The 11436-nt window shown below is 41.3% G+C and overlaps 1 protein-coding gene across 1 annotated transcript in view; it reads right to left on the bottom strand.

Annotated features, from left to right (window-relative positions):
- Positions 1 to 6253, bottom strand: part of Lmbrd1 (LMBR1 domain containing 1) — a 91905-nt gene extending 85652 nt beyond the window's left edge. The window contains exons 1-2 of the mRNA XM_005359882.3: positions 6029 to 6253; positions 69 to 245 (exon numbers count right to left, since the gene is read on the bottom strand). Coding sequence (XP_005359939.1) covers positions 69 to 245; positions 6029 to 6088 — 237 coding nt within the window. The 5' untranslated portion in view covers positions 6089 to 6253. The remainder of the gene's footprint in view (positions 1 to 68; positions 246 to 6028) is intronic.
- Between the last annotated feature and the right edge of the window lie 5183 nt (positions 6254 to 11436).

Raw genomic sequence — 11436 nt, 5'->3', positions numbered from 1 at the left:
GTTTGCTAATGAAACAACTACTAAGTACCCACAAGGAAAAAATAACCACAAAGCACAGCAACACTTACCTTAAATGTACCATTTTGATTTTTCATGTAAGAAACCAAAAATATGTCCACTGGCAGAAGTGCTGACGTGATCAGTGCAACCGCCAATGAGAAAATAGCTGTTACAGTGGAGACAACTTCACTCTCCCGCTGACTCTGGTATTTACGAACATATATCCAGCAAAATGCCAAAATAGCCTGAAACACAGCAAAAGGAAAGACCTGTTACTACCTCATACCTCCTTTAGCACTAACATCAGCCTGTATTTGGAGTTTATTTAGCCAAAACTTCTTTTACATGTGTAAAGAAAACGTTTATTAACTTGCACAAGATAGAAAGTTAAAGTCTACTTATGAATGCAAATGCAGTACAATTTTACGTAAATCCACACACCTTATGAGTAACAATGCAGCACTACATACGTCCGCAGCAAACATTAATAGTTACATGCAATGTCATGCCCCAATATCTCTCTCCAATCTAAAGGAAATGTACCAGAAATTACAGCCCACAGACGCCATCCACCTAGAAGTTAACTGCTAACCACCACACAAAAGCTGTAATTCAAACTTTAAAGGGCATTTACCCCCGTGTCTCTGTTATTTAAAAGCATGGTCCTCTGCGTGGTTGGTAGCACAGTTTGGGTAGGTTATAGGAGGAATAGGTCACTGAGGATGGACTTTGGGAGTATATATCCTCACCACTTCCAGTTCACTCTCTCTGCCTCAAGTTTCTCACTCTCTCTACCTCACGATCTCTCTGCTATCAACTCCAGCATTCATTCAACCATTACAAACTATTCCCCTGGAAACAGAAGCGGAAATAAACTCTTGCTGCTCAAGTAAAAAAAAAAAGAAGAAGAAGAAAAGAAAAGAAAAGCCAATAATGAAAACAGATTCATGTGCCTAACAAGATTTCCTGTGAAAACTGTGCCCAGAGGTAATGGAGTTGACATCTTTAGCTGAGTGGCATTCTTCAGACCTTTCTAGAGCATACATAGGTCCTAGGCTTCTACATCATTAGGCAGCATTGGGATCATACAGGGGACCTGCTGAGGCAGGGTGTTGGGTCCACCTCCCAGAGCTTCATAATAGAGACCCAGGTAGGCTCCAAACACCTCCATGTTAACAGACATGATCGTGGCAGCGGTCAGGAACTGCATTTTGAGCTCCTATGTTCTACCCCATAACAGAGAGTTGCAGACACATACTAAGTCAGTGTCCTCAGCCCTGACTGTGAGCTAGAGTTATCTTAGTAATTTTTAAATACCTTTATGCATCCCCTACTCCATAGCAAATCAACCAATCTGTAGGGATCCTCAAGAATCAGGGCTTTATAAGTCAACAGTAAGAACCACTGTTCTAAACGTGATCTGCTGGAGTGCAGAGACACAAACTTACTTTGTACCATACAACTTGTTCTGTAAGCATCCAAATTCTACCACAATTACGATACCAAGAAGTTTCCACTAAACTGAACATTCTGATTTGTCTTGGCTAACCTCACTCTCCATCTTCCGCCCTAACCACTACTCCCTGCAATCTGTCCCTACACTTTGTATCATTTCTCAAATGCCATTATGTATTCATGTTACAGCTCATCTTTTGGGTCCAGTTTCTTTCACTTGGCCACTGCATTTGAAATTCATCAAAGCTGCATGTCATTCCTATTGCTGTCATTTCAACATTGTCATTTACAAAAAGGAAAAGATTAAGTGAAAAGAAAAAGAAGCTAGATGTTAGGCATAAATAATAATAATAATAATACAACCACAGCAAAAATGACTTAAGCTCAAATTCTGGTTTAAAAGTTCAAACTTTTTGTTGGTCTGTTTTGTTTTCAGGAAGTTACTGTCCATAAAATGTTATATTAACATGTAATAAGTTTCTAAGGTGGATTCAAAATTCTTGTAAACATTCCTCAAGTTTGTTTTGAACTCACTGGAAGCTGAGTCTTTTCTCTCTACACTGAATAGCACTTAACACAGAACTCAGTGCATTCACTTACAGATCTCAGGAAAGACTCATGGGCATTTTTTACCAAGCTGCAGCTGACAGCAAGCGCACAGAAAGCATATACTAACCTCAGAGACAAGCTACAAAGAGCTGCCAGGGAGAATGGCCAAGCAAGAGGTTTTGGCTAATTTAAGAGGACCCCATGTCTTCTTTTAGGTTATGCTACAGATGACAATAGTAACTGTATAATGAACAAATTCTCCTGGCCTATAAGATAAGAATGAAAACTCTTGGAATGGGTTTTCAAGATTAAACAAGCTATTGTGTAGCACACTGCATAACTACAGTAACTGCTTAACAAATGGCATTGTAGTTAATACCTCATAAAATAACACCTCAGGGCATTTTCTTTTCTTTTAAAAAGCTATTATTAAACCAGGGAAAGATTTTAAAATAGTTCTCCAACTCTTCCCAGTTTGGATTTAATTGTTCTGGGCACTAGGATTTTTAAAACTCCCTAGATGGTTTTAACAAACGGCCAAGGTTGACAAGCAATGGGGTAGAGGAAAGAATGAGGACGCTAAAGAGTTTTGTCAAACTAAGCAGCAGATATGATCCCAGGGAGGTTATTAGACTACTTTAATGGGGCTCCCCACAGACTATGGAGTGGTCACAACTCCACAGGTGATGCCCACACCTCAAGGAACACTAATAAATGTGCGCTACACAATGGAGCTTGCCTCTGTAGTAACAGAAAGAGCTGGAAGGTGACGTAGGCCAAATTACTGAGAACATGGGGAAGTCAGTAAAAGTGCTTACATTTTAGAGCACAAGGGACCAAATGTAATTATTCTGCATGTGGCCCTAGAAACTAACATCCAATTTGTTTGTCAAAGATCATAAAAAGGAAACACTCATTACTTGACCCTCTCTACACAGCTGACATTCGTTCTCAAAATGAGAAGTCTACAGATCCTGTGTTTCTAGAGATTCAAAAACTAAAAACTTCTACATCATTTTAAAAACCCGTTCCGACATTCGGGTGCATGACTGATAAACCACTGCAGGTAACACTGTTGGTATATTATCATAAAACAAGACAATGGGACCAAAGCGCCCCGAGCCTGCACTCTTCACTACACATACACACACACGGGCACACACACACACACACACTAACTTGTTACTGTGTTTGATGAAACAGGGACAATTCACTTTATTAAATTCCAACCAATGGGCCTTAAGCTCTGCAGTAAGATAAAAAGCATGCATAATGTCCTGTTGTATACCAAAGTGTGACGGTGGCTATCAGGCAAAGATTCTGAACACTTAAAAGGAGCTGAGAGCCAAGCAACCTTCCTCAAGCAACCGCATTCTTTCCTCGAAATTCCACTGATTATTTCAAGATGGTTTCTCTGTGGCTTTGGAGCCTGTCCTTGAACTAGCTCTTGTAAACCAGGCTGGCCTTGAACTCACAGAGATCCGCCTGCCTCGGCCTCCAACCCGAGGGCTGGGATTAAAGGCATGTGCCACCACTGCCCTTGCTTTTTAATGGACTTTATCACATGAACAACAATAACAAAATATCACTTTAATACATCCAACAGTACTTGTTGCCAGTGACAAAATTCGTGCTTTTGGGTCAGTGAGGGAGTTTAGCCAGCAAAGCTGTCGTTGCCAAAGCAGAGTTTGCTCCCAAAACCCACACAGTGGAAGAAAGTTGTCCTCCAGCCTCCACCCGCACACCGTGGTGCACTCTTGAGTGCAGATACACACACGCACACACACACACACACACACACACACACACACACACACACACACCACATACCTGCAGTGTTCCCTCAGGCCAGCACACATACGCATCACACAAATGAATAAGTAAAATGAAATTTAAAATTTCAAGTTTTCAAGTGAGAATTAGAATTTTGCAAAACTTGTACATAGTACAACAAGTTGTGAGCTTGACAACTTTTCTGTACTTGGAAATTCTCAGGACATTTCTGACAAGGTCTGTGGTGATTTAATAAATGTAACATCTGATATTACATAATACAATGTATCCATGTTTTGAGGATGCACCTCACTTAGTTACCAGCACCTCCTCCTGAGTAACAAAAAGATCACATAAAAAGAAGAAGAGGAAGAGGAAGAGGCATGTTTTGAGGATGCACCTCACTTAGTTACCAGCACCTCCTCCTGAGTAACAAAAAGATCACATAAAAAGAAGAAGAGGAAGAGGAAGAGGAAGAGGAAGAGGAAGAAGAAGAAGAAGAAGAAGAAGAAGAAGAAGAAGAAGAAGAAGAAGAAGAGAGGAGTGGGTAAAAGAGTCACTGAAAGCACAAGTTGGACTAACAGCCTTGAATGTAAAGAAAATGTCCAGTGTTTTAGATTGCACACTGCCACAGAACCTGAAGACGCTGGCGTTTGCTGACTTCTGGTGCAGTCATGGAGAATATCCCCAGCTATCAAAAGCAATCCTCTATTTCTGACTCCACACCGCTTTTGTGCATACATTTCAGCTGAAATAACTTACTTCAAGCCTGAATGGGAAGCAGACGTGAATACAGATCCATTCTAACAAGCCAAGCACTAAACAGACTGACATTAACTTCATTTTGAATAAATCGCTATTTTTGCACCTCACCTATGCTCAATTCTATCAGTCTCAAAGTTGTTGCTGATGCAATTTCACTAACTTTCCAAAGTCTGCTTCTGCTTGCACTTTCTTCCAACCACGTCCTCTGCCAAGTTCTATTTCATTTACAAAATCATGTTTTGTCTTTCAACACTTAAAAATCCATGTTTCCCACATATCAGTCCTTTATAAAAGCCATGTTATTATTCCCTTTGTATCCTTCTATGGTCTACAACAAAACTATTGTGACTTAATTTTTTTTTCATTAATCAAAACAGTCCCACTATACTTTCATACCGGTTACATGTTTATTTTCTTCTAAATAGGTGGACTGGAAAAGTCAGTGAATTCTCTAAGTATAGGACTGCATGGCTTTGGAGACTACACTAACAACTTAGGAATTTCCAATAGCCCTCCCCTCACACCCCAACCCCCCCCCCCAAGAACGGTTCAGGGCAATGGGATTTGTAAAAGTGAGGGTACCATCCTTGAACCAAAAATTCGGTGTAGGATCCCTGGACACGCTACACAAGTGCTATGTGTATGTGGTTCTTGGTAAAAACTACTAGAAAAACACACTACATAAATGTCAGTCTAGGGAATCGGGCAAACTACATCCAACGAGTTTCAAAAGGTAAACACTGAATAACTGTAGGATTAAAGTCCTTAAAGAGCAGGGAAAGGGCTTGACAACGTAAAAGGCCCAAAGAGTAGCAAACTGAACAGAGCCCGTTGCCTTTGAATAGCAGAGTGATAACCAAAGTATTCAGGGCCATGACAGTAGAGTTTGTGCACTCAATAATCTAAGACGAGACAGTTGGAAAGACGGCACCTGAGGGCAGAGAGGTAGCAGTATAATCACAGTGTTAGGGTACGCTAACACTGGCTGACGGGAGGGCTGTCACACTGGCCATACTCCTGCTCACACTGTTCTAGGTGGAATGTGACATCTAGAACGTGACACTGGCGTCATCAAGGCAGAATCGCACAATGAGCACGGGGAAGTCTGGGCACTTACTACCCCACGGGTTGGAGCACGTGGGAAAAATGGGACATTTAGAAAAACAAACAAGTGACCAGGGCAGCGCCCGGGAGACTGGCAGAGGCGGCGCGGACACCAAGCAAAGCCATCACGCCCTTCTCCACCCGGAGGGTCGCTCGGCCCCAAACAGACCCTCCAGCCACGTCCTCAGACAAGAGACAGAGCCTGAAGTTAGGGAGAAGACCTCGGGAGTCAGCGCCTCGCCGCCCACCTTCCTCTGGGGACCCTCGGACCCAGCAGAGAGCAGGACGAGTGAGGAAGCTCTCCCGGCTCGCAGGGCCTTGGCTGGCCCGCCCTCCTCCTCCCACCCCTGCAGCCCGGGAGAACTCGGAGCGCCTCCCCTACCAGGAGCAAGAGGCCGAAGATGCACCAGCCGATCACCAGCTCGGCCGCCGCCGCCGCCATCTTCCCTTCCGGTTCTGACAGGCCCGAAGGGGAGGGGAGGGATAGGGACGGGGACGGAGAGGGACCCGGAACCGCGCAGCCTAAAGGTTAAAGGGGTGGAGGGGCGGAGCGGAGGGTTGCCAAGGCGACCCGACCCGCGAGCGTCCCCTGGCGACCAGCCGAACCGGGGCGGGGCGCACCCGACGTGCCGTGACGTCACCACGCTGCCCGGCCACGCTCTGACTGCGTTCGTTCCTGGGTATCGCGGTGGCTTCGGAAAATCTCTACCAAGAGTGTCTTCTGCGCCTCTTAATGTTCAAGTGAGGTTTAGGGGCTTCCATGATTTCCCCAAACGAGGTTTTGTTCCCAGTATCCAAGCATAAATCATCATGGTGCAGGAATGAGTCAGGAGAAAAGAATGCTAGCTGCCCAAATGACTTGATAATTTGCTGGTGACCAGGCCACGTCATTGTTTGCCCGGGCACTTTGTTATCACGTGATGTTTTCATCTGCGAATACCTATCAATTTACATGGTGGTTTCACACAAGACATCAGAGTATATAAACATACTGATAAGGAGATTGTAGGTGCATATAATATTTTCAAGTGGACAAAACAGGCATTGCCATAAATGAAGCTGAGGGAAATCCTGGGATGATTGCCTGGGTCGTGTGGTGTGTTCGTGCATCTTTAAGTTAAATAAATAAATCCTGTAGTGATGTGTAGTTTTGCCTGTAGACTTGACGCAATGCAGAACCTATGGGAAGAGAGTCGCAAGGAAGAATTGTCTAGACTAGGTTGGCCTGTGGACGTATGAGAGATTTTCTTACCGGGTTAACTGAGGTACGGCCAGTTCTATTTCATGTTCCTGTACAAAAGCTGAGCTTTGCTGAGCACTTAGCATGCATGCATGCATGAACTCATGGCTGTCTGCTCCTGACTGTGGATGTAACTAGCCTCTTCAATTTTCTGCTGTCTTAACTTCCCCCCAACGATGGACTGGAACCCTGAATCGTGTGCCCAATAAACCTTCCACATTTAAATTGCATTTACCAAGGTATTTTATCATTGCACTAGCAAAGGAATCTAAGACACGTAGGATGCAGTCAAAACAAGGTTTATGAAATGAAGGTCACAATCTCTACAGCTTATTACACGGTGATACTATTATACGCCCTAGACTTACTTCCTGCTGGAAGTCAGCAGTAGCTACCAGAACAGAAATGTGAAGAAATTTGGGGAGAACAAGTTTGAGGTGAACTGGTAACTTCACAGACTGTCTTCAGTGTAGAACTTGGCTCTGGTAGAGATTTATGCACTTCTTTGGAGACCTCTCTTGTATTTTCCTTAAAGCAATTTGAAGCCCTTAAAATTTCTCCATTAGTTGCAGGGCATACTTGAGCCTTGCTTCTTCCTGCCCAGGTCTTTAATTCTCCCCAGTAGGCCTCCTGTTTGGAAGAGATAACTAAAACATTTTGGGACCAGTCACCCCCATTCTCTTCACATAGCCCAAATCCTCTTCTGGAAATAGTCACGTGATCAATAATTTTGTGAACACAAGCTGATGCCCAGTGAAGCTGCATTTCCATAGTTCTGCCATGGAATAATCAGTCTCTCTTTTCTGCATATTTCTATTGGATTCAGTTCCCATTCCACAGTGGGTATAATTTGTTCAGGCCTAAATCAGACAACAGCTTTCTGTATATCTCTGTGTTGTGTCCATTTTTAAATTCTCTAAATAGGTTCCTTGAGATCTTTTGCATTTGTCAGTTTTCCATCACTAAGAAAGAATTCTTGAAGTAATCAACTTATAAAAAGAAAAGTCTTATTTTGGTCCATAGTTTCAGAGGTTTCAACCTATGATTACTTTATCCTATTGCTTAGTCACAGTATATTATATAAGAGGGCATAGTGGAGAAGAACTTTACCTCATGGTGACTGAGAAGCAAAGAAAGAGAAAGAAAACTGAGTCCCTTCAAAAGTCATGCCCTCAGTATTCTAATTTTCACTAGGACCCACCTTCTGTAGGTCCTCCTACCTTCCAAAAAACACTGCAGACTGCAGAATGTAATTGCCTTCAGAGCCTATACATTTGCCTAACGTTCCAAATCCAATTCTTATGACTATTTGTCCTATGAGGTTGCTTCTAACCTGTTGGTTGTTTTCAGCAAATGATTTTTTGTAGGCGGAGTTTCTCTGTGTCTCTGTAGCTGCTCCCAAATAACCATTCAGAGACATTTTACTAATCATAAATGCTTGGTCGATAGTTCACGCTGGTTACTAGCTAACTCTTATATTTTAAATTAATCCATATTTCTTTTCTACCCTCTGCCACATGGCTGTACCTTCTTTCAACATGGCATGTTCGCTGAGACTCCACCCTTCTTCCTTCCAGTGTCCTCTGTCTGGCTATCCCGCCTATACTTCCTGTCTAGCTACCAACCAGTCATCTCTTTTATTAAACTAATCAGAAGACACCTTGGCAAAGACACATCTTCACAGTGTACAAAAAGATTGTTCCATAACAATTAACTATAACACACAAATACGTATAAATTGCTCTGGGTCAGCAGCATGGGAGAGTACATAATTTAAGATTAAAGTTATGTATTAGCCTTAGGTTGTAAAGCTAATTGCATGGGGAATTCAAGACAAATAAGATTGGTTTGTACATTGTTTTCTTTAAAGGCAGATTAAACTTAAACAGACTGATTACCATAGTAGGATAGTAGGTTAAATCTTAAGTGATCTCAAGGAGTATTACTTGCTAGTTTGACTGTGAGGTTGGGCCCCACAAAGTCCAATTTCTTTGAATGTAAGAGATATTTTCATAAAAATGTATTGCTATGGCTAGTCAAGGTGGGAGGTTTTTACAGCTCAAGAAATAAGGGCAAGGATGGGGGAGGAAAAGTGATGTGCTTCTGTTAAAATTAAAATATAGAGAAGGGAGGTAGGGAATATTTGCCTATCTCCCAGGTGATTGTACACTTCATCAGATTGACAACTGAGATTTCCTAATACAAGGTGCCACAGGAGTGCAACTTCACTGAAGTAGGTCTTCTAGAGAATTCTCTTGGCCTAAATAGGAAGACTAGAGCAAAGACAATTAGTTTTGCTTCCCAAAGTACTCAAAGTATGCTTCCTCCTTGAGCAAAGCAGTTGAGAGTGTGTTTGGGGCCCAATCGGGTATAAGTATGTAGCCACCATCCTTTTATGAAGTACTTTTGGAAAACCAAGGTAAGATTCTGATTAACAGCCATAAAACTAGAAAACAAAATTCAAAAGAAGACTAATATAAGAATTAGTAGAAAACACAGAAGACTTTGAACTTATTAATTAAGGGGAAAGATGAACAGGCTAGAAGAAAGTTATGTCATTTGGACACAAAAAAAGAGTGAGAAGAAAGGACTTGGACTCTTCAGAAGCCAAGAAAAGGGATGGAGAGTTCCTTTCGGCTTGCACCTGCAAAAAGTAGGCTGACGGGAGCCCACAAGGGAGGGCTGCAACCTAAGAAGGATCTCAGAGAATTGAACAGGAACTTAGCTCTGCACTGAGTCACTCTAACTGCAAGAAGGAAACTGAAGTATGGGTACATACACATACATATACACAAAAATACACATGTACATATGGCTTGTAGCTGAAATTGCACTTAAGCCACAGTGAAGTTAAACTCTGTGTGCAAATTAACCACACAGAGCTATATGTCCAAATTACCTATTGCCAATATATTTAGACGCTGACATTTTCATATCGTTAGATAGCTGAGCATTGTCAAGTCAAATTTCTGAAATGCATTACTTTTATGGAAACTGAAAAGACTAGAGTAAGTCGAAATAAGCATTAAACTTTGTGTTTCTGACTGTCATTTTGTCTCAAAGATAATCCCTCTTTTGAATGACAAATTCTTTCTTTAGCTATTTTAATTCCTTCAGTCAGGTTACATTGAAGCTTTGCTGTCTGGTGACTTTGCACATGTCCGTCTTGATTCTTAATGTGTTTATATAGTATTTAGTTCTCTGTGCTCCTAGTTTCCCTTGCACTCAATCTTCTGTCAAAAGGGTTTAGGAGTGATCTAGGGTGAAGATTGATGTGGGCCTGAGGGAGTAGAAGCATGCCAGCCTTTTCTTTTCAGTATTATATCAGCTATTTTCTCTCATAGCTATTCCACTGTAAACTCCCTAAATTGCTCATCACAGCCCTAAGAAGTTTCTTCTTTTCCTTGAGAAAGGGGCTCGATTGTGTTTATAAGGTCCTCTACACATAAGATTGTGGGGCCTATTTGGTTCTAGGAGCACATTTGTTCATTTATATATAACTCAGTGGGGAGCCAGAGGATTTTGCACAAGAGCCAATTCATGAAAAACTGTGCTCATGTCTACATTTCCTGTCAAACTCAAGATTTTTTTCACACCAACATATAAGGTACATTTCAAACATAGCACATCTATTTCACTGGAGAGAGGAAGGAAAAGCATGCCAAGAAGAAAATGCCACTAAAATGTTAATACCTGGGTGTTTTAATTTAAAAATGCACAGGCAACTTTCCAACTTACCATCCTAAAATTAAATTGCACACCGTATGGTGATACGAATTGTGACATCTACATGTCCATGTTTCGACAATGAAGGGCTCTTAGTGGATGGTGTTCATAATCTTCTAATGGAACAAGCATCTCTGCGTAGACTGGCAATCCATGGTAGTCTCCTTAAGATTTTTCTTAAAGTGAAATGATTTATTCATAGTTTAGACATGTTAAAATCATTTAATGCCTCCAACTGTTTTTCATTATCAAATGTCAAACTTATTGCTTATGTGCATGAAGATGAAAAAAGCTTGGATGTACAGTTTATAATGTCAGTTTGTAAGTATATATAATTTTTTAAAAACTGATTTTAACTCATACTTAAAATTATTCATAGTACACACAATGCTTTTAACAAAAGATGCTTTTGATTTATTTATATATTTGGTAGCATATGCTGCTCTTTTTCATAACAATAGGGTTCCTCTCCTGATGCAAACATCTGTTCTTTTCATAATGTACTTTTGTTTGCTTCATTTTTGCAGAATTTTCCACCTTAAATTTAAATTCAAATTGCGACCTTCTGTATTCAGTTTTTGCATGCTAATGGTTTGTAGATTTGACCCTTTGGGAGTCAAATGACCCTTTCACAGGGGTCTTCTTTTTTTCCTTTTTTATATATTTTATTGATATTTATTGAGCTCTACATTTTTTCTCTGCTCCCTCCCTGCCTCTCCCCTCCCCTTTTCAATCCTCCCCCAAGGTCCCCAATGCTTCCAATTTACTCAGGAGATCTGTCTTTTTCTACTTTCTACTTCTCATGTAGATTAGATCTATATAAG

Source organism: Microtus ochrogaster, linkage group LG2 (assembly GCF_000317375.1).
Source record: "Microtus ochrogaster isolate Prairie Vole_2 linkage group LG2, MicOch1.0, whole genome shotgun sequence".
Lineage (NCBI taxonomy): Eukaryota > Metazoa > Chordata > Mammalia > Rodentia > Cricetidae > Microtus > Microtus ochrogaster.
This window is presented reverse-complemented; position numbering and strand designations above follow the sequence as displayed.